At 43.4% G+C, this 24,869-nt stretch overlaps 2 protein-coding genes across 3 annotated transcripts in view; both read left to right on the top strand.

Moving 5' to 3' along the window:
• LOC126457930 (juvenile hormone esterase-like) overlaps positions 1–24,869 on the top strand; it is a 561,537-nt gene that overhangs the window by 249,607 nt on the left and 287,061 nt on the right. The gene's annotated exons all lie outside the window — the stretch shown is intronic.
• The window catches only part of LOC126457931 (esterase FE4-like), a 179,200-nt gene that overhangs the window by 11,734 nt on the left and 142,597 nt on the right, over positions 1–24,869 (top strand). Inside the window, exon 1 of one of the 2 annotated variants that reach the window (XM_050094641.1) lies at positions 21,604–21,735. The exons of the other annotated variant lie outside the window; for it this stretch is intronic. Coding sequence (XP_049950598.1) covers positions 21,685–21,735 — 51 coding nt within the window. The 5' untranslated portion in view covers positions 21,604–21,684. Of the gene's footprint in view, positions 1–21,603; positions 21,736–24,869 lie in introns of those variants that run through there. 2 annotated transcript variants of the gene reach the window in all.

Here is a 24,869-nt window from a genome sequence, read left to right as displayed (position 1 = left end):
TCAACATTACTGGGTGCCACAGATGGAACTGCTTCTACTGAAATGATGTCACTTGTTGCTGTCTGCACCTGCTCAACATTGCTGGGTGACACTGATGGACTGCTTCTACTAAAATGATGTCACTTGTTGGTATTTGCACCTGTTGACCATTCCTGGGTGCTACTGCTGGAACTATCAACTACTTGTTTTTTTTAATCACTGAAAGCATTTTATGTGAACTTTTGTATAAACTGATTTTTTTGTGTATTGTGTAAACTATTATGTAAAGTCACATGGATGAAAGAATTTGTATTGCTTACTGTATTTTATATATTAGGTTATTGAAAGGTCAGTGCAAAGCCAAAATTTTATCTAATTGTGTGATATTTACGTATTAATATTATCTTTTATTTTTGTCTGTATTTTTGTGGACGAATTTGGTGGTATTGTCACCAACAATGCTGGCAAAAATACCATCAAATTCTGGCCCGTGGAGGAAGGGCATATGAAAGGTGGCTACACTGAGCCACAGCGCCAGAGATTGCGCCAGTGCTTGTCGAGAACTCGTGGTGGAGAGTGCTTGCTGAGATGTCGTAGTGGAGAGTGCTTGTTCCATGTTTTATGCAGTTGTTTGATGGGTTAGACAGCAGATGTTGTTCGAATGGAGATATTGTAATGATCAGAGTGCTTTTCGTCAATATATATGAAGGTAAAATATTCCCTGTTTTTTTCATTATTTCAGTGTCTTAAATAATGCGTCATTACAGGTTCAGTCAACAAAGCATCTGGCTCGTGTTCTTGTATTAAAGTGTAATTCTGGTTTCCTTACGCAATTATAGTATTTCTTTTTTTTTAATTACTTCAGTATAAATGGTATTTAAAATTTCTTGTCTTGTTGGAGAAGAACCGTGCCGGATGTGTACATTGAATCACACTCCCACACACAAAACAATTACGCTTGTGTTTTGGTTTCGTAGGTTTTATAGTTGCTGGGGACTTAATTAATTAATTGTGTTAACGAAAATTTTCTTTCTTTCTTTGTTGTTATTCTATGCAGTCAGATTGCGTACAAATACTAGTCAGGGCCAACCGTTTACGAGACTTTGTAACGGGACTTTCAGCTACAAAAAAAATAAGTTATTTTCATTTATATAATTCAGCCCCCATGCAACTTTTTCATTAAGTTTAAAAAACGCGGGGTATTAAAAGTTCATTTTTACTTACATCATTTTCTGCTTTTTAGTCTTGTGTTTTTCAATCCATTTCAAACACTTTGATGATATTCCAACAGACATATAGTAAATTTCAAGTTAATTTCCCTCCACCTGACTCCACCAATATATTGCTTCCTCTTGCGTATGTCTCCCGAGAAGATCATGAGTCTCAAAATTATAAAGATTTTACCTCACATGGAGACTTACCAGCAATCCTTCTTCCTGCGAACCATTCGACTAGAACACGAAAAGGGGGAAATGTCAGTGATGCATAGATTGACAAACTACCCCTCCACCGCACACCAGATAAGAAAGAGAGATAATATTACAGTGTCACCCTGTTCTGAGCTATGTTTAAAATTTAAAGTCTCTAGCTCATCGGGAAATTAGTTTAGAACCAATTACGAAGTTTGTACAGAACAGATAAACCAGAAAGCGATCTCACAAAAACGTGCTATAATTTTAAGGGCATTATACGATATTATACAGTATGCGCATTGCAAGAGAACGAGAGACGACAGATCATGGATCAACAGCAAATTTATTAAGATACTACGTAAGCAGAGCGTTTCAGCACAGATTCAAATGAATCCGAAACAGTGCTAACAGAACGAATGCGACAACCTCCGTTCTGAAAGCGTTTTATAAATCTGAAAGAATAATGAGACGTTTTCGTCACCAGTTCCGTATGTGGATAAGTGTCGAGTTTCCCTATCAGACTGGCTCTAAACAGGAAGACGATAAAGAGAAGACTGCAGAGTATGTAATGGCTTCCGGTACTGAATCGCTGAAGTTCCTTCCCTTGATTACGAATTACTGAAGTTATATGAAATAGGAATAATTACTATTTCAACGTCAAGGACTGGGTCGATGATGATGATGATGATGATGATGATATATGTATGGTCATTGTGAATTAGAAAAAAACTGACACTTGATACAAGATGCCCTCTGTAACTGACGCGTTACCACTTAGATCATACATCTGTTGGTAGGATTATTAATCTCCTCGCAGCAGTTTATTTTCCATGTTTGAAGTGCTTATAAAAGGCAAAGATTCATCCAGTTTTTGAAAAAGATCAGAAACTTACAGCTTATGTAGTCAGTGGTGCAGGCTCTAATATGAAGAAATATAAAATAATGCACGTCAGCATAGAAAAATACTCGATATTTTCTATAGTCCCACCACCAACACCACCACCACCACCACCACCACCACCACCACTCTAATATGAAGAATTATAAAATAATGCACGTCAGCATAGAAAAATACTCGATATTTTCTATAGCACCACCACCACCCTGGGATCCCTCATATCTTTCGTGAGTATGTGCTTGGCCATCATGTGCTCCAGCTCTTGCAGCGCCACTTCCCTTTCTGTGCTACTATTCTTTTCTTCCCACTGTCTTACCAGGGATGGTCTTCTTGGCGCCGACAATGCTTGGATTTGGTTTGATTTTGTACTCCCGTTTTCCTGTCTTCTGACACTTTCTAGAACTTCTCATCCTCCACTAAAAGCTCCCCACTGTTGAGTTTGACCTCCCATTCCTGTTCCAAATTTTACAGAAGCGCGAATTGTGCAGGGGAGATCGCCCATGGTGCACATTCCTTTCGTGCCTTTCGTCTTTGCGCCCCTCTTTTCTGGCAGAAGTGCTGCATCCAAAATCCAACACAGTAACCATCTCATTGTGGGGTGTCATAAACTGCCTGCATGGCAGTAACCCCCTGACCATGCAGGGATTGGGCTACTGGTGGCGGAGTTGGAACTCTCCACGTATGCCAAGGAGTATGTAGACATCATGGTTGGGGAACGGGGACTCTGGGCAATGGTTAACTGACCATGTTGCCATTGCTGTGGCTGGGTGGCACTCATGGGAAGCCTCTGTTCCGACTGGGTGCCACCGAAGTGGGTGACTTGCAAATAAAGTGGATTAAAGTTTCTTCTGCTGGTGAAAGAAGGGATTATCACAATGCAGAGAGATATGACCCCACAGTGTTTCCTTTCTTGGCTATGCTAAGGGCTAAGGGCTAAAAGACAGGGGCGAGATATTAGTCGCAAGGACTGATAGAGATTCGCTTTTTGACCACAAAGCCATTATTCTTTGTTGAATACTCTTAGGGCTGGTTTGAGGAAGTAGCAGCTATTTCAAAAATGACAAGTGTTTCAGTTCTGATTAATATGACATTCCCCACTCCGTCGTGGGCCGTACCCTCTTGTGAGAAGCTGGGTGACATGTCTGTAACTATCACTCCCCACCCCCACATCCCACATCATCATCCACTGTAGCCTCCTTTTACACACTGATGATGAGTTACATGCCAGTTTGAAGTGACGGGGTGTGCATTTCGTCTTTCATGTCCAGTGGGGACCAAAGCAGAACAAGTTAGGTACTGTGGCCTTCCTCTTGACCGCTGAAGACGACTTAGTCTGAAAAAACCAGCGTGATGGTGTATTAACGCAATGTGAAACCATATATTTCCCGACCCATGCTGTGCTTGAAATGCATGAGATTTGGGCACATGTCTTCACGTTGTAATGCCAGCCCTATCTGTAAGTACTCACACATCTGTGTCAGTTGCTGCAAGCACCATTCCAACTGCTCACGTGGCTGCACCATCTTCCAAAGAGAGAAGAAAATCCTAGGATACAAGACTCGTCACTGACTCATGTATCAGGAGGCAAAGAAGAAGTATCATCGTTTACATCATGCCATGTGTAACAGATGTTTGCTACAGCTACAGCATCATCCTCTCTAGCAACAGTACTCTCGACTTTGTGACTTCTATGTGGCGCCCTCAGGGCTGCCTGACTCTAGACTATATCTGCCCTCTTTGCGTTTGGGGCACTCCTCCTACTGTTTCCTCCACACCAATTTTCGGAGCGTCCACTCACCTGTTACTATGGATGTCAAACTCTAATCTCTAACTGGAGAAGCAACTCCCTCCTCTAGTGACTCACCAGGAAAGGGTCCCTCAGGAAACTCCCCTCGCAGGATTTTGCTGATCTATAACTGGGTACCAGGCAGTGGCTGAAAGACCTATGGGTTGCTGGTAATAGAGCTTCATGTTCCTCCTCCTGTCCCCGAAACCAGGGCAGACAAGTCTTCTTGGATATTCAAATCATCCAAGGAGAAGAGGGACCAAAAGAAGACCTCAAAGACAGAGGAGGTTCCTATGGTCTCCAAGCCACTGGATCACAGATGCTCTGCCTTTGTACCTGAGGCAAAGTTCCCAATAGCCTGAATGGCACCAGATACTTTCATACAACCTGAATCAGAATCGATGTATAGTAATGCTATATGCTCCCAACCTGTGGCAGCAGGCGACCCTGTGGCATCAACTACCCCATTAGTGGTCCCTTCACACCCCCACAGAAAACAAATAGCGTGATATGTCAGTGGAATTGGCTGAGCTGCAACGTCTCTTATGTTTTTGCCCTGCTTTCCGCATTTCTGCCCAGGAAACTTGGTTACTAACACTGCCAACCTTCTGCAGCTATCGAGGCTAAATTAAGAATCGAGCTGACTGACAGATCGTCAGTTGGAGTTTGCACGTATGTTACTGACTCTGTCTACAGTGAATGCATACCACTCAGTATGACTATGGAGGGTGTGGTTTTTCATGTGAGGACATCTCTGAATTTTTCTGCCCATAATGTATCTCTCCATCCTGATAGTGAAATGTCAGGTCATGTTGCCTGCACTGATTTCTCAGCCCCCCCCCCCACCCCACCCCACCCCACCACCACCACCACCACCACCACCACCACCACCACCACTCTTCCTCCTACTGGGTGACTTCAGTGCCCACACCACTTTGTGGAATGGAACTACGATCACTGTCTGCAGTAAAGCTATCGAAACTTTGCTCACAGAGCTTGATCTCTGCCTCTCGAATATCGGTACTCTCATACATTTCAATGTGGCATATGGGTCTTATTAGGTCATTGATCTTTCCATTTGCAGCCCTAGTCTCCTCCATACATTGGAGTGTCTATGATGACCTGTGTTATGTTCATTTTCCGATCATTCTGTCACTCCCTCAGCATTACTCGCCTGGATCTCCACCCAGATGGACTCTCAACAATGCTGATTTGGATGCCTTTGCCGTCGCCCTTAGCACCATGCTACTTGTAGGTATCGATTAGGCTGTTCACAGCACAGCTGCAGATAATCTATTGGCAACAGACTTAGCAACCCCGTTTTTATCAGGATCTCATCGACAGAAGACAAACCTTGCTGAACTTCAGAAATCGCTGTCGCCCCAATCACAACGCCATAAGCGACATCCATTGGTGGAGAAACTCGTTGCCTTTAAATGGCTCTGTGCCTGGGTCCACTATCCAAAAAACGACATTATGTTACTATCAGTGACCCTCCTTTGTAGATTCGGCACATCTATAGACAACAGTCTCTTGCAAGTGTCCCTGGGTCTCTCTGAATGGTGTTGTCTATACTGAACCAGATGCTACCAGCAATCATTTTGTTCTGCATTTTACACACTGAGAATCTTCATCTGAGAATTATCAGCCTGCATTTAGTTTCCTCAGACAGCAAGTGGAGCGATTTCACTTACCTTTCATTGCACATTAACTCCAATACACTACTGGCCATTAAAATTGCTACACCACGAAGAAATGCAGATGATAAACAGGTATTCATTGGACAAATATATTATACTAGAACTGACATGGGATTACATTTTCACGCAATTTGGGTGCATAGTTCCTGAGAAATCAGTACCCAGAACAACCATCTCTGGTCATAATAACGGCCTTGATACGCCTGGGCATTGAGTAAAACAGAGCTTGGATGGCGTGTACAGGTACAGCCGCCCATGCAGCTTCAACACGATACCACAGATCATCAAGAGTAGTGACTGGCATATTGTGACGAGCCAGTTGCTCGGCCTCCATTGAACAGACGTTTTCAATTGGTGAGAGATCTGGAGAATGTGCTGGCCAAGGCAGCAGTCGAACATTTTCTGTATCCAGAAAGGCCCATACAGAACCTACAACATGCGGTAGTTCATTATCCTGCTGAAATGTAGGGTTTCACAGGCATCGAATGAAGGGTAGAGCGACGGGTCGTAACACATCTGAAATGTAACGTCCATTGTTCAGAGTGCCATCAATGCGAACAAGAGGTGACCGAGACCTGTAACCAATGGCACCCCATACCATCACACCGGGTGATATTCCAGTGTGGCGATGACGAATACATGCTTCCAATTTGCGTTCACCGTGATGTCGCCAAACACGGATGCGACCATCATGATGTTGTAAACTGAACCTGGATTCATCCGAAAAAATGACATTTTGCCATTCGTGCACCCAGATTCGTCGTTCAGTACACCACCACAGGTGCTCCTGTCTGTGACGCAGCGTCAAGGGTAACCGCAGCCACGGTCTCCGAGCTGATAGTCCATGCTGCTGCAAACGTCGTCGAACTGTTCGTGCAGATGGTTGTTGTCTTGCAAACGTCCCCATCTGTTGACTCATGATCGAGAAGTAGCTGCACCATCCGTTACAGCCATGCGGATAAGATGCCTGTCATCTCGACTGATAGTGATACGAGGCCGTTGGGATCCAGCATGGCGTTCCGTATTACCCTCCTGAACCCACCGATTCCATATTATACTAACAGTCATTGGATCTCGACCAACGCGAGCAGCAATGTCGCGATACAATAAACCGCAATCGCGATAGGTTACAATCAGTCCTTTATCAAAGTCGGAAACGCGATGGTACGCATTTCTCCTCCTTACAAGAGGTATCACAACAACGTTTCACCAGGCAACGCCGGTCAACTGCTGTTTCTGTATGAGAAATCGGTTGGAAACTTTCCTCATGTCAGCACGTTGTAGATGTCGCCACCGGCGCCAACCTTGTGTGAATGCTCTGAAAAGCTAATCATTTGCGTATCGCAGCATCTTCTTCCTGTCGGTTAAATTTTGCGTCTGTAGCAGGTAAATTCGTGGTGTAGCAATTTTAATGGCCAGTAGTGTATATATAATGCTCTATTCAGTAGATGAGGATTCAGCTGTGCCTAAGCCCTTTGCCCTGACACAGCTCCAGGGCCAGGCCACATCCATAGCCAAACGCACAAACACCTATCAGTGGTTTGTCAACGTCATGTCCTTCGTATTTTCAACTGTTTGTGGAGTGAGGGTCAGTTACCATTTCAGTGGTGAGAAAGTGTGATCGTCCCAGCACTGAAACTGCGTAAACACTACCTCGAGATGGACAGCTATCGCCCAGTTAGTCTTGCGAATGTTCTCAGCAAGTTGCTCGAACATATCGTGACCTGGCGACTGTGCTCGTAAGTTGAGTCTCAGGATCTTTTAGATCCTTGCCAGATTACTGCTGACAATTTGGTCTGCCTGGAATCTGTCATCTGGTCAGCTTTTGCTGGGGGCAACACTTTATCACTTTCTCCTTTGACTTGCAAAAGGCTTTTAACACCACATGGTATTATCATACCCTCATGACTCAACATGAATGGGGCCTCCGGGGCCCACTCCAAATTTTTGTCCAGAACTTCTTGTCGCACCGTTCTTCACAGGTTCACATTGCTGCTTCCTACAGTACCCTTCATAAAATGGGGTTCAGCAGCGCTCTGTATTGAGTGTGCCGATTTTGTAGCGGATATCAATGATCTAGCTGTGAGGTCTACAGTGACACACTGCCTGTAAGCTGACGATTTTTGCATTGCTCTTCTACTGTGGGCATTGCTGAAAGCTGACAGCAGGTTGTTGTTAGAAAAGTGCAGTCCTATATTTTTTGGGACTGGTCTTTGGTACCCAGTTGATGCGGCTTCCTCATCTTCACCAACGTCAGTGAACATGCTGGTCTCAGCGACCTACCTTAAAGACTGAAAATCTCATTTGATCCCATGGGTTTTCGCCGCCTGGTTCTGGCCATACTTGATTAGTTTCTGGGATTGAAAGAGGTATACACTGAAGGTTCTATGGTAGATCAAAAATCAGTTTTGTCTGTACACATGGATGTTGCAGTGAACTACGCTCCCTTGCTCGAGTCCTCACTCACATTTATTCTTGAACCACTGAGAAGTTCTTAATTGGAAGTTACTCCCAGAGTGGTCTTCAGGCTATGGACCTGTGCTATCCTTGTCTCCCATGGCTTGCGACTATCCAGGATCTTCCTTCCAGCCTCCATCAAGCAGAATGGTTAGTAGTCTTTATTTGGACCCCAGGTCACTTTAGGATCCCAGGGAACAAACGTGCTGACTTGTTGACAAAGTTTACTACGATGCTGACTTGGGGTTACCAGAAATGGACCTTTTGGTCGACTCTACATTGTTGGAAGCCTGGAACATGGATTGGAGTGCACTGGTTCCTCCAAACTGCGATCAATAAAGGGGACCAGGATCGTGTTGCAGTCTTCACATTGTGCTTCTCACTGTGGATCTACCATTCTGTTGCCCTTACGTTAGCCACACTTGGCTGATATGTGGCCACACCCTGCAACAAGAAAATCCACTCCACTGTCGGCGTGGCACCTGTCTGAAGGTGACCCACATTTTACTGGACTGCCCTAATTTGTCTACCTTACAGTGAAATCTTAAACTTCCTGACATGCTGCCTCTGATACTAGCGGACGATGCCAAAGTGTCTGACCTGGTTTTTACCAGTAAGGTAGTTTCTACTTCTCTCTGTGGGTTAGGTCACATTGGCCACTTCGGCTTCTTGAGGGCTTGGATGGGTGCCACATCTCCTGATCCAACACACAGGACTTGTCTGCTGTCCTTCCCATCATTTTTTTCTTATTCTTTCACATCTGTCGTTGATTTACTGTCTCGTCTTCGTTGTTCTCTTTCCTGAAATTTTACCAACTTGTCTGCATTCTTTTGGTAATAAAGGTCGAGGAAACATTGGTTGGGTGGAGAGGATGATCTCTCATTGCATAACTGTCTTGGAAGCCTCCAGCTGCTTTCTGAGCGGAGCAACTAACCCACCTTCACTCTCTTTCCTCTCTTTCATTTCTGCTTCTTTCTGTCTCTTGTTTGTATTTATTCCTCAGTAACAATAGGGTTCACCGGGATTTATCTTCTTTGTGCCTCCCCTCTAAAGACTCTTTGTAGCTTGATTGAAATAGAATGAATGGACTTGATGACCTCATAGTTCGGTCCCTTTAACCCCATCAATCCAGTTTTACTTGCACCAGTGTAAGAAGTCGCTGGAGTCAGGCATAAGCGTCTGAAGTGAATAAGATGGTATAGACCTATAAAACTAATTGAATGGAAGGCAAGTACATGACGGAAATTCGTTGATACGACAGTTACTGAAAGCTTTTTGCGTTATTTATTGTAGAACAGATCTCGTTGCGGTTAACATCTGTGGTTTTCTGCTTAATTTTAGACGGGGAAAAACGTTAACTTTCAAGAACCCCCTTAGTTTGTTTGTATATCTCAACTGACACTTCCTGTTTTACCATACAAACTTCTCGAATTAAATAGTATACTATTCTCACAATTTGCTCTATTAGTGTAATTTATTTTCTTTATTTTTTTGATGTTTACTAGTAAATGTACCTTTTTAGTTTTTAAGCCTTACTTCTTCATTCCCTGCTGCCCTTTTATCTAAGCCTAAAGACATTCACATGCGCCGGTGGTGCAAATCTTTTTTGATCAGCTTATTTGTGTTGATAAACTGTTCACTGATGCCCATAGTGCTACGATATTACTCAACACATTCGTCTCACAAACTGAATAAGTCTTGCACTTTTCTGAGACCGTCACAGCTTGCTTGTACTGATTACTGAGGAGTAAATTTTCCTACATGTTATCCCACACTTCTCTATATTATCACTGCTACAGCTGCATCTGATCACTAATCCCATCTCTGTGAATATCCTGAAACAGACAATATCAGTTTATCGTAAATATATCTAGCGCGTTTCAATAAGCGAGTGCTCCCACCATCTGTTCTTGAAAATTTTTGTAGAAATATTTGTAAGATGTTTCAACTTATTCACCACTCTTGAAACTATAATATTAGTCTGTTTGGGGAAATAGAAATCTTAACTGTTGTGGAATGACTGTAACAATGTTACGAACTTGTAGCTGAGTTTCTCTGCAAACATATCGGCTATTTCTGTGGACGAGTCTAAACCCTGCACAGCGACCTAAAAGCTTATCTCCTCAGAGAACACGATTGCCGTCACTATTTCACTGCAACAGATGTATGGCATTCTCTAATTTTCGATAGCGAATATTACGAGAGCAAGGCGAAAGATTTGCGCTCGTCTACAATAGCGGCTTTTAGGACATTCTCCATCTATTTCTTTTAGGTAAGTACTTTATAGGGACATGAAAGTTTCCTAAACTATTTGCAGTGGGTAGACGCAAGCCCAAAAATTCGATTGCTTACGATCTGCAGTATACTCATATACGACTGTTAACGGCTTCATTGACTCAAAACGTTTTCCTATCGCAGATTTCCTTTCATCTGAGAATAGACTGAATTCACATGATGATAAATCTGCTGAGCAGAGTTGACATTCCAACGACTCGTGCGGGAAATCTTTCGTTTTCCCAAACGTACATCATGAGGAGTTGGATTGTCGTGCAGAGAGATGCATGTATTTCTTTCGGACTACAGGTCTCTTACCACGTGATATTTCATCTAGTTGGTCGAGAAGACTAGCGTAGTATTATTGTTTTACCCTTCGCAGAGTAATCAATATCAAGTAATTCGTACAATGTACTGACATATTAAACACACAAGCTGCCCTGGGAATAGTTAGACGCTAGACTACTCTGTGAAAACTTCTTACCAACTGAACTCCTAAGGGGTGACTCAGTAACCACAATTATCGTGCGTTAGACTTCTTTTACCTTAAGAGGTTAGATCACTTCCAATGAAAAGCATCAGTCTTTATTTGAATCTGTCTGGTAAACGATGTTAATAGATTAGTTCATATCTCTGGCATAAGAGTATGCGCATGAAATCCAGCGATTAAACTGATCGTTTTGTGCAAGTAACCGGACCAAATATGAAGGACTGCATTACAGTGACTTATTTTAACTGTTTTATGTCCTTGGGGACGTGGGGATACACCACTACTACAATGAGGGTGTAATATAGTTGATAAACAATGCAACTACGACAGAGTTCATACCAGACAATTTGAATAGTAATGCTAAGCTATTGTTAGCCTAGAATATATTCATTGAAGACTGATGGTTCATTCATACTAAAATGTTATATAAATCAAAGCCATATTTCTTTATGTTTTAAACAGGAAGGAAGAAGGAAAGATGATCAAAGTTTAACATCCTACCAACATCAGGGTCATTAGAGATGGTTCATATTGTAAACAAGAGGTCTACTTCACAATATGTTAAAACTACGTTATACCTGCAACACACAAAAATGTAACATAAATATTTGGGTATTTTACATTACAGAAATTCATATTACACAGAATTTCGTTGTATGTAGTACGCAAGTGGAAAAAAACATGTTGCACAGCTCATATTTTAATCTTGCGGATTGAATTTCTTTTAAGTTCACCTTGAGTGGTTCAGATGTTTACGTTGGTCAACGCTGCTTAGAGCGTTCAGGTTTAATTCTTCATCCTGTAGTTTGTCGTGTAGTAGTAGGACAGAGTTTCGAGAGACGACTCTCAGCACCGCATTACCTCCAGTGGCCAATTATTTGTTTTTACAAAAAAGTTAACAAAACAGCACCAACAAAGCTGATCGGTGGTTCGACGGAGCGGTATTAAAGTTGTGTCGGTCTTGTCTACTTTCCCCCAGCTATTAGTGATCGATCTACCGTCTGCTTCGTTGGTACATTGCGGCGGCATCATACCTCGAGAAGTGTGAACATGCAACAAATCGTTCAATAGCATCAGTGCACTACAATTAAATGAGACCGTTCTTCATTTGTGCTCGAATCCGTCAAACACTGTGTTAAATATTGTTTCTCACATTTATCTATAACTATCACTTCACTTCATGTCTAAATTACTGTGCGTGCGTGCACAGAAAATAGCACCTCCTAGCGTCAAATATGTCAACATTTGTTCGTCACATATTCACTAAGTTACGCGTAATTACACCCACGATTCCTTATTAGCGTTGAGATCATATTCTGTAGTTTCGTTTGGTACTAACAGCATATTCACTCATCCTAAATATCGATATATTATGCGCGCAAACAAAGTTGACACTCGGCGCGGTGTCCGATGGGAATGGCTGTATGTGGGAAATGCGTTTACGCTTGCTCCCAGCAGCCACCGCGCCGAGTATAAACTTGCTTCGCAGATATAGTACACTCTTGCACAGTAGGTGCAATACAACAATGCGTCAGGGGCTGTTCGCTTCAGAGTTTGTTGGCGATTTTAAATCGGTTTACAGTATTTACCATACCCTTCCTATGTATGCTTCACACTTACGTTTCCTTTTTTCTCAAGTGTAAAGTGACATCACATGTCTGAATGATCTATCTGCCACAGAAATGACGATTCACCAGATCGTTCACTTACAAAAGGCAAGTGTTCGCCTTCATCTCTTTCACTGTCAGTTCCCTGTATGATTTTACTGCAGTCATAAATAATTTGATCATATGGAACAGGTCAGTTACTCCTCCTAACTGGATGCTCATCGATTCGACGTTCTCCATTACTCTCAGAAACGTAGCACAAATTTTCCTACTTTTGCAGAAATTCGAACATGTTTTTCTTGGTACTGGGTTCTTCGAACTTTTGTTACAATTTTTTTCGCCATACTCGGTTTTTATTATTCTATAGCATATGCTACGCATAGTGCTCGTTCAAAGCATAATCGTTGATTTCCTCCCACTTACATTTTTTTTATCGAACGTACTTCGAGCTGTGTATCTTTTTTTTTTTTTTTTTTTTTTTTTTTTTTTTTTTTTTTTTTTTTTTTTTTTTTTTTGTTAAAGGTCAAAATTATTTCTCCATAGTATTAGACAATTGATTGACCCTGTGCGAAATTTCCATGAGCTGTTCTGACTTCTCTACTTTGGCGCACTTGCCGATAACTTTCCAAGTTGGTCTGGTTTCTCAGCAAGTTCAGCTAATTTGTTTACTTTTACTTGAGCGAATTTAACTTTTACATCGCGCACCTAGGAATTAATTTTTCTGTAATTTTCATTATTTTGATTAGTTTCTCCACTATCGCGTCTACTTTTTGCGATATTTCATTTACTTTTTCGCACTGCTTGGCTAGAACGTCTGATTCTTACATTTCTTTTCGAAATTTCATCACTCCACTGCGGGACTGGCCAGGCACCGCTTCATCACTCATTATGACAAAGTACCGACAATAAAAAATAAGCAAAACAGTAATGACGCAGTAAGCAGCTAGTTGCGGAGTGGTAAGCTGCTGGGCAAATTAAACCGTATTCCCATAAACAATAATTCATTATCCCTTACGCAAAACAATCTCTTATCAGCAAAGTATAAAAATTAAGATGGAAGACTCAATTACCTTTAAACAAAATCAAACAATATCAAAATGTTAAAAGCACAGAACAGTTTGTAAAAATACACAAACGAGTCAAGACAATATTAGCAATTTGCGACCAAGCGCTTCAGGTCAAGCGATAATGATATTAGCAATGATGATGATGATAGTAACAATCATGAGCAGCTAAATTACTGGCCTTGGTCCAAGCCGGTTGTTACAGTATAGTTCATTAGAATACAAGAAGGTCCACCAAAAATATATCCATAATGTTAACCCAAATACGCCAATGCTGGTGGACAGGCTACAACATTTTGTTCTAACACAAATTCCTCGCCCATGGCCAATCAAATGTTTGCAATGAGTTAGGTCTCTCAAAATGTTAAACACTCAGAGTACTGAATTTAGGTACATGCAAGGCCCACAGTGAACGCGAAAATGGTTTTATATTTTAAAACTCTGCCGTCGGCAAACACAGTAGTATACCAATGGCAACCTCTCGATAACGCTGCCAAAGATTTTTACAGATAGCTTTAGAGAAAGGATTTGACATAAATGGTAGTGAATAATTTAGTACGAATCATTCAGATTATTCCGAAAGTTATAAAATTAACTGGGCACTATTGCACATTATAGCAAACGATCTTTGCCAGAATGGTAGTGACATTAAAATAGAACCTCCTTACAGCAACTAAATTAAGTCAAATGCTCGATTAGAGAAAGTAAGAGTTAAAATAGTGAATGGCTGACTATAGCCAAAATAGTGAATGGCTGACTATAGCCAGCAATACATCAGCTTAAGACCATTGGAGCAGCAAAGGGAGATAACAGCATAGGAGGTGAGCACAATGAAATGCAGTAGATCAGTACACAATTTACAAATTATTGCAAATGGTTGAAGCGATTTTGCATATTTACTGTAACTATATTATTTGACAAATTGAGTCTTTCACATAACCCGACACAAAAAAAATCACGTGGTGTTAGGCCGGTAGAGCGTGGAGGCAATGATATAACTTGCTGATCATCAACCGATCCAATGGTTCCGCAATTTCCTGTTTAAGAATTCACAAATAACATGGTGAAAGTGACGTGAAGCACCACCCTGTTAGTAGACAAAGTCCACAAAGTTCATCTCCATTTGTGGGATGAGCCAGTTTTCCCATTACGTATGTCCTGCAAATGTCTTATTGCAGAAGAAAAAGGGACCATAAACTTTCAACCTGCACAAAACTAATTTGTGGTGACTCGAATGTTTGCACGATAGTGCGGGGATTTTCTGGCCTCAGATTTGCACCTTGTACCAGTTTAGGTGCCATTCACATAAAATGTTGCTTTATTGCTGAAGATGAGTTTCTCATAAAACCCACCCTCTTCCATCAGCTTTTGCAACTATGCCAAAAATTCGAAGCTTCTGACTTTGTCATTGGGAGTCAGAGCTTGTAGTAATTGCAGAAGGCTTCAGCTTCAGTCTTTTGCTTAAGATCTTCCCCAAAACCAGTTGTGGTTTGTCAACTTTCTGCTTGCTCTGTTTGGCCACTTCTGTAGGCTACGTGCGAAACGCGACGACATGCCGTCGACCGTTTCTTCACTCACTGCAGGCGGACCCGTTGATTTCCCCTTGTAGAAGCATCCTGAAGCTTCAAACTGCACATATCATCGCGGAATGGAGTAGGCAGTTGGTGGATCTTTCTTTTCTGAGCTTTGTTCTTAAGTGTTGTACTGTTGCGGCTGACAGACATGAACGAATTTCAGGTACACATACGCTGTCTCAGCGCCTGTGGCCATCTTGCCTAAATGCTCACTGCTGCGTTCTAGTAGTGCGGTTGCAACAATACAAAACTTGAGTTTTTCTGTATGGGTGTTGAGTGTTGTGACAATATGTTAGTTAATTTAGCTACAGTGAATTTATGAAACCCTTTAAATTATCACCTGTTTTGCGAAGACATAAGATACGTCCATCCAGTAGTGTATAAAGGATTAATTAGCTGTGGACTTATTTCCACTGAGACACACACAGCAGTACAGCAAGGCCCACTTCCAGGCCCCCTCTTAGTTCCCCTGCAGTTTACAAACTGCATTAATCCTAGTACCTCTAAAACAAGAAAATACATGCACCAATGAGAGGGGCAAGCTGGCGACCACAAGAAACAAACGCCAAGAAAGTTTCAGACCAACTACTTGAGCATGCAGCTCCCTTGACAATGTAAAACCAGAAGCTTGCACATACACTAACAAACCACACCACTCAGCACTATTACAACAGTGCCAAAGTTGCCAATAGTAAATTTAATGATTAGCCCACATTTGCGAAACGTGCTCAGAATCGCAAGAGACAGCCCAATACAGAAACAAGCGATCACATACAGTGTGTAAACTTTTAGATGGTAGACCTCTCCCTAGTCCTGAATCTGTAGAAGTCGGTAAACGTCGGGAGGCTTCGATAGGCAGTTTCGACTGCTGCCAACATTACGTAGCTGACTGTGTTGTACAAGGTAACCATTGTCGTCTGCTTCGTTATTGTTTTGCGCTGTACTGTTTTGCGTGTTTTTATTGTGCAGTTGTGCCAAACATTATCAAAATGAGTGAAGAGGCAGTTGCTGGCCCATCTCGGGAGTCGCCAGCTACCCCTACCGGTAGGCCTACGGTTAGAAGGAAACCACTATTACGTGCTCGCAAAATTATATTGCGTGTGATTGAATGCTGCGAAAGGGAAAGGGAGCAGAAAAAATTGCTTCACTCCATTTACAAATCTTCAGTGAGAGCTGCTACATACACATGACAAAGCATGCGTAGCATTGGAAGATTCAAACAGTTTTCCAAGAATCATCCTGGCGTATCACCACAAACGCCTGGCAGGAAAAGGTGAGTTTCCATTTCAGATATTTTGTTCGCGATCACTTTGAAGGAGCCCCCTATTTCGTCCAAATTACCTTATATTTCATTTTTCCCTGCTACCGTGTTGCTTTGTATGGAAACACCACTGGTCAATGTATTATTTCGAAACACATTCATATTACAGTACATTTCCAAATTCAAAAAAATACATGCAGTGCAGAAGGCATTGCCTTATAAATCTTTCTCTCTTTTAACTTAGGAAAAGAAGAGGAGAAATCGAAGTAATGATCGATGATTTCAACCAGCGTGTCATTCGCGACACGATAGCGGAATTATATTCAGAGCGGGAGATTGTCCCGAGCCTACGAACACTGCTTCCAGTTTTGCACGACAAAATAGTGGAGTATTGTCTCGCTGAGAAAATTACTTTTGTCTATGGGATTCATATGGCGTAAGGTGGAAAACAAGAGGAATGTGTTGTTAGAGCGTCCAGACATTGTGCACTGGCGATCTCGTTTCAGTGTTGACATGAAGAACTTCAGGGAAGCGGGCAGAAAGATATTTTATCTCGATGAATCGTGGATCGATAATAACTTAACGTTTGATAAATGTTGGCAGAGGAAGGGTGACTTACGTGAAAAGAGTGTCGTTAGTGTCACTGCACGGGGGAGCTCATTGAGAAGACTGATAGTTGCAAGTGTCGGATCCAAGAATGGGTCCGTCAAGGAAGGGCAACTTATGTTCTGGGCAAAGTCGACAAAGGGCGATTATCACGGTCAGATGAATTCGGCAAACTTTGAGAAGTGGTTCGGAGAGAAGGTACTGCCAAATCTCCAGCCTAATTCAGTAATAGTTATGGATAACGCTCCTTACCATAAAAGACAAACAGAGAGAACTCCAACGAAGTTTGACACGAAAGTGCGAATGCTGGAGTGGCTGCAACGCAGAAATATCCCCTGTGATGAGAGTATGAGGAAGGACGAGCTGTATGCAAAAGTACGAGCGAATAAACCAGCTGAGAAGTCTTTTGCTGTAAACCTGTTGGCTGAAAGCAAAGGCAATCGGATGAATGGTTTGTGAGCGCATAGTAGACAAACCTACATACATTCATTGTTACATATATATAGATTTTAATGTACATGACGATTTCAGTTTCGTTTACGAACAACATTTAAAGCGAGTTTTACTTCCAAGCCTTCCGTCTGCTTTCGTGTAAGCATGACACGCAATTTGTAGTGCCAGCACTGCAAGTGGTAGGCGTGCCTTGTCTCCCCCCCCCCCCTCCCCCAACGGCTCCTCTCCCCTTGCCAGCCAATGCTTACTACCTCCTCTCCCCGCACTTCCCTCACAACTCTGCCGTCTTACAGTTAACACACAGTACATGCCCCGCAGTATATCAGGCAGCCACAGGAAAATCACTCACAAACCTGAAAGACAACCTGGATGCCAGGGTCCCAGTACTTATCAAATCCAAAATTGCTGTCCGTAGCTGGAAATGGGCGCTCAGTATAAAATCCGCAGTCCTGATGCGAGACGTATTCCCAGGCCAAAACGCGCTACCTCCAAATAGTTGAGTGCCTGACAGTCTGACTTCCAAGCAGCGTCTTGGGCTCACAACACTGACCCTAAACCATACAACCATACTGCCAACGTAACGCGATATTCATCCCACAGGGATATCAACACGTCCACAGCGACAGAGGACACCGAACTGTAGGGTATACACACTAACACAAGACGTGGGAATACCGCGCACGTCTAACGACTGCTGCTCGGCGTCGTCTCGTTGCCCTTGGCGAAAGGCGTCCTTCGGTTACGCAGTAACTGCTCAGATACATTAGCCGTAAACGGCTGCTATCGACACAAGCGAGCGGCCCCGATATGGAATACGCATGGCTCGAGTAACACAGCAGACAACGAAGACTACCTCGCACTGTGTTCTCATCTGACTCGATGCCGCAGTGACCGGTGTTCGTCCAAAGCGCTGGGCGAGTTCATTCGTTTGTTCGGAAGGGGAAGGCCGATAAGTTTTTTCCACTCTTCGGCCCTCGATGACGGAATCGAGGCGCTTGTACCCTGCAGTCTTTCTCAAATGATTTTATGGAAACTATTCGGTAAAAAAATCATTTTTGCTTTACTTACAGCTATAGCAGATTCATGATGATGTGCCCATTTCGTTAATGGTCATAGTTATTGTGATATTTACGTGAAAGTAAGACAATACGCGAAATTCTAAAAAGTGGGCAATGAAAAATAGGTCACTATGATTCTGGTTTGGTGCTTATTACACAACGTTTTTGAGCATGAAATTTAGCTAACATATTGAATTTTTCATTAGACTTAGGTAGAGGTACCTGTCTGTCCCCATTCTCGAGAAAACTGATGTGACGTAGCACACTCATTTTCGATCGCGCCGTGCCAGCGACAAAGCCAGAGTAAAATATATGCAACATTCCCCATATTTCGTTAACGATTTCAGATATCGAAATGGGATTTTGGTAAATGATAGCTCGCGAAGATGAGAGTATTTTACCATACCGTTGTTATGTAAAACTTAATTATCTACCCTGTTATTCCAATAGCTACAGACTTTTTTGGTGAACGAATGTAATTTTTAAGGACCATCCATAGCTGGGGAAACGCGAAATGCTAGGGGTTGTGGAACAACATATGTGAAGACGTTTAAACTACTACTGCCTTTATTTTCCTCAGTTCCTCACTTAATAAACTTAACAAACCACTGTTTTAGAATTCTTTCGCGATTGTGTCTGCACAAGATGTCAGTGAGGTGAGACAGTGTAAACTCTGCTGTGTTTTGGCAAAAGAAGCAAATTTTGACATGGAAACTACAGAAATGTGTAGGTTTTACTCGAAATTCGCCACTCATGATGCTTCTCTGAAAGTTACAAATCGTTAACAAGCCAGGCAATAATAAATCGCTGCCTTTTTGGCTGAATTTTTTTAGATGTTAACTAAAGCAGAGGTGACAATAGATCTTTTTGAATGGTCAGCATGCAAGTGTGCGCGGGAAGGGGCCGTACTCAAGATTTACAAAAAATGTGAGCATAGGCTTCAGTTTAGAAGGCCCTTCCAGAGTTCGGCATTTCTTCTACAGCGCTCTGAGCGACCTCCCATCACTGGCCACTCTTCTCATGCTTCCCAAGCCGACTGCGCATCTAGGGGCCACGGTATTTTGCGCGCACTGCAACCTTGGCTGCAACCAAAAACAAATGACCACCGGGCGAAGCCTTCAGTGTTGAACTAGTTCACATCTAAGGAGCCGACCGGCTGGCGGCTCACACTCCCTATTAGAAGTGTTCTTGTTCGTTCAGGATTGTTTCTATCAGGAAGTGCGTGCTTCACAACGGTATTAATGGATCAAAGATAGAAAGAAGGGTAGCATCGGTCGTAAATTTTTAATCTGTTTATTGCAGATAGATTTCAGCTACACTGTGTAGCTATCCTCAGTACTGTTTGTTATCCGTAATGTTAATGTGGCATCATTTTATTGTATTTACGATGAGTCATCATGACGTGGATATAATTGCACTAAAAATAGCTTCACAATAGCTGAAATTGATCTCGTATAAAACAGATTAAAAATTTACGACCGATGCTGCGCTTACTCCTACCTTGGTTCCTGTTCATTGTGTCAAACAAAAGATCACGAAAGTACCGCATCTCTGGAATGAGACTGTGTGCTTGAAATCCAGCGATTAAACGCATCGTTGTACGTAAAAATCTCTTCCAATCTCACTTACCACTTTGTAGTCAGGTATTTTATTGAAAATTAAGGAAAAAATTCACATAAATCTTCACCACCTGTTGTTTAACTTCCGCTGTGGTAACCCGTCCAAAACAGATTTGTGAGGGCAAAGTTTCAGTTTACCCATGTGAAGGGAACACTTCAAAATTTTATACAAACTTACTTAGTCTCAATTTAAAGTTGACACTTAATGTGCATTATTACTCTAGATACACCAATAAACCAAAACCAGAAACATTATCATTGGTCCTCGTATAACAGCATTTACGCCAGATTGAGAGACTCTTCTTGGTCTGTTATATGAGCTGACTGTTTCCAAATATGCATCAACATCGATGTGTTCCATTGGGTCCATATTAGGCATATAAACGTAAGTTCACTGTAATGCTCATCAAAACTCTGCAGCACGATTCTGGCCTTGTGACATGGACAGTTATCGTGGAGATAGATGCCATCCCCCTCGGGGAAGACATTAATCACGAAGATACGCAGCTGGTCCACAATGCCACGCAGTCCCAGAGTCCACAGCTAGCATGGCGCCGTCGACTATCACAGGTCTCATGGAAGCCAGGCGAATGTCACCCATAGAGTAATGCTGCCTCCACTGGTGGCACGGAGCATATTTTGTGAACACACACGCCTGGATGTTAGCACATATGATACAAGCATCGACCTGGTGTAGCAAGAAATGCGATTCATCCGACCAAGCGACATGTTTCCACTGATCCATGGTCCAATCTTGATGATCCTGTGCCCACAGCAATCATAATTGACGATGCTGGTGGGTCAATATGGCGAAAGTAGGGGTCATCTATTGTAGAACTCCATGTTCAGAATGTGCGCTAAGCGGTGTTCTACGAAATTTTTCGCCTGCACCAGCATTGTTATCTGTCGTTAAATCTGCCACAGATAGCCGTCATCCGGCTCCACAGAGCGGGCGGGCCTCATATTACCACTTTCTGCAATCAGGTTCGCAATATCCGATACGCTCGTTCCCAGCCACCATTTGATGGCAACCTGCCCTTTGTCAAAGTCGCGTATATCGGTGGATTTCCCGATTAGCCAACCCTGTCGACACTAGAATGATTCCACATTCGTGTCTGCTCCGCTTAATGTACTTCCCTCACCACTTCATATGACCTCAGCGCCACCACGCGTCATCCAGACACGCTGTGGACAGTGCTCACAATGTCTTTTCTCACCAGCGTATATCGTCCTCCCGCCGGCTCACGAGGAAGTTGGTGTGTGAGCGTACTAGTATTGTGAAACAGGTAAGGTGTGTGTGAGGCCGACCAGCAGCCGCCCCACCCAGGGAACCTCGCAGACTGGGCCCCAGGGCCGTGCCGAGAGAGAGAGAGAGGGGACCGGCCAGGCCACCATGCCGCTGCTCCAGCTGTTGTGCTTCCGCCAGTCGCGCGGTCGCCTTCCGCCATGGCACTCGCTGCGTACGTCCTGCTGGCGTTCGCTGCCCTCATGGGGACGGTAAGTTCTCCGGGCAACACTGTTGCTGACCGTCAGTGCTAGGCTCAACACAGTTTTGTACGGCGCCGTCTTTCTGTTTTCCGTCACCGAGCTGAGAATTGCGACATTTCAACTGTCTCTTTCCCCTTACTCCAAATTTCCCTCTACTCACTCCCCCCCACTACTCCTGCATTCGTTATGTTTTTTTCTTCCTGTGGTTTTGTCGTGTCTTCCCTATTTGAAGCTTGGTTTTTCTTGAAAAGCCTGATGTTCTTACTTCATAATAGATCCCCCTGTCTTGTAGGTTCCCTTCTAATCAAACGCAGACATCTCCCACTGGGGACACAGTGAACATAAATTCAGATAGATCAGCTGATGTGTTGCCACCAGGGCAATAATTATCTATGATACTCGCATGTGACAAGAAAACCGGTAATGGAGAATAAAATTATACGCAAACCGATTCCATCATTTTGATTAAAAAGTTTTTGTGTTAGGCTGCGTCATTTAAAACGCTAAAACAACTAGACAACCGACGTTTCGACCCTCTTCACAGCGGTCTTCTTCAGGGCCGATTGAACTGGTGGATCCATGGGATGCTCATCGCAATACAATCTTTCGTTTGTCAGGTGACATACGACGTCACATTCGGCATATGACTGGACAGTTCGACGTCAGGATACTTTGGAGAGGAAGCTGCACGACTGGACACTGCGTGTGCTACTCTAACAGATGACGGGCAGCAACAGCAAATCGGCAGCTTGCACCTAGAGGCAGCGTTTTCCTGGAGCACGGCGATGACGTTTGATATTCCTCTTGTGGCTTCTTTTATAACAGGTTCTTTTCCTGCAGCGGCCAAAGCTGTGCTCACGCTGCAATGAACATTTTTCTAGCCTCTCGAGTTTTTCGCACTGCCCGAACGCAAGCCCCGCCTGTTTCGTTGCTTGGTCACCTGTAACGCTAGTTGTCAACCCCAAATTTATTTTAATGCCATGTTGAATTCCATAGTCCCAAAACTAAAATGCTGTGTTCGGTGGGTTTGTTATCACAATTTGCGAGCTAAAAAAATGCCGTGCTTAGATACACTGATGCCTCAAATATCTATCAAAGGTGCGTCGATTTTTGTGTAACAGGATACAGAAAAACACCGGAAATGCGACGTCGGTGTCTAAATGCGTTACCTTCAATATACTTCTGTTTACAGTTACGACTCAGGCTACTTTTTTTTTAGTCTCGCACATCACGAATGCTACACTTGCACATATGCAATAGTCATAAAATACCTCCAGCAAACACGAATACGTACGTTGTTCTAGCAGAACGGAGCAGTGTTGCCTGTATTGCTGTTTCTCTTTTAGTTCGCCAGATCTCTTTCCGAGAAGTTATGCACAATCTGAAGTATGCAGTGTATGTAATATGATACGACAGATGGCGTGATAGGTGACAGTTACATAGTGCAATGAAAATTTATACATGCATCACACCAATAAGAACACTCACAATTATGTGCAGTGCTATTAAGCAACAATATGTAGCGCTCTCTCTCTCTCTCTCTCTCTCTCTCTCTCTCTCTCTCTCTCGTCCAGTCTTAGAGTATTCTTCGTCTGTATGGGGCCCTTACCAGTTGGGTCTCATTCAAGAGATTGAGAAGGTCGTCTTCTCCGTCGGTCTCCATGGGCGTCTCTTCCGCGGTCTACGTATCTGCAGAGGCAGAAGGGACCACCGTTTCCAAGGGGGTCGTCTTCTTACAGTCGACGGATGTTCCCGGCTCCATGACCACCTCCCCAGCAGCCTGCATTTCCGCGTCGGCCAGGGAGACAGTCGTTTGGGTTTCCGCGTCTACCCCCATACTGGGGGGATCGGCACCTCTTCAGGTATCATGCGAGGTGCAGGGATACCTTGAGTTGTCACCTCGCGACGCATCTCGTCCAGTTCCGCCCTCTCCTCCGCCATGGCGGATTTGAGCGCGGCAACGGCGTCGTCGCTGGCTTTCCGCAACGTTTCGCGGAACCCACTGTCGTCGTCTTCGCGGCGGCGCGGCCCGCTTCCCCTGCTTGAAAATTGGGGAGGGGCGTCCGCTTTGTCTTCATGGGCCACCTCTTCATGAGGAAGCCGGTGCGGCGCCCCCCCCCCCCCCCGTCACCCCACCCCCTCCCCCGCCATCGCCATCTATCTCCTCCTCCCGTGTCCAGGTACGCGTGCTGGCGGCACCTCCGTTATTCCTCTACCTGCCCCCGAAGCCTTTTCATGGTGATGTATCTTACTCTTCTTAATTAGACTAATTCTAGGTTCCCAGGACTTATTAAGGATGCATCTATTGATTGATCTTCGGTTCCCTTACCCGAATCTCTATAGATTATGTAATGACAGTCTCAGAAGTTAGACGTCTGTGTCAGAACCTTAGTATGGTCGTAATCCATTCCGTGTAATTTAAATACGCAATTTTTCACAACTGTCGACTTGTTTGGATGTTTTCGTCTCTGATGTGCCGCTGGCAACGATCTTAATCATGCACTGTCTGAAGTATTTGTCTTGCCACACTGACAGATGTCGTCTTCGACGCTACCAAGCAGAGTCTGTGTTTTAACTCGTTGGAGGAAGACTGTCTTCACTTAGCGTTTGCGGAGAATTCGTCCTATCTCTCCGGATAACGTGCCGAGAAAGAGATATACACAATAACATAATGTTTTCGTCTTCCGTGGTCATGTGAATATATTTTAATTCACTTGCTAGCTATGTCACGGAAATGTTATGTTTTCATTTGGTGAGAGAGGTGCGCGCGAGGTGAGAAAAGGAAACATAGAAATCGCGAAACGTAAACATGTGTCTCGTGGAGATTACTCAAGCAGCTCTGCGTGATTCTCCCAGATACAGTCGATTCTCTGTGGCCAAATGCTGTTCGAGCGATGGGTAATGGACGCTCAGGCCTATCAGAGGAATTTCTTCTGACGATTCTAAAGAGCAAAGACCGTAGAGCTAAATGTACTATAATGAGGCAACTCTCCAACGAAATGGAAACAAATCAGACGTCTGTGACTAGCAGTTGTAAAGTGATTTAAACCATATCCACGCCGCGTTAAACTGAAGTAATATTATATTATAGACGCTTATTTAATTCTCTGATTTGTTTTAGACTTTATTAGCAAAGCAACTAT

This window comes from Schistocerca serialis, chromosome 2, assembly GCF_023864345.2.
Source record: "Schistocerca serialis cubense isolate TAMUIC-IGC-003099 chromosome 2, iqSchSeri2.2, whole genome shotgun sequence".
NCBI classification, from domain to species: Eukaryota; Metazoa; Arthropoda; class Insecta; order Orthoptera; family Acrididae; genus Schistocerca; species Schistocerca serialis.
This window is presented reverse-complemented; position numbering and strand designations above follow the sequence as displayed.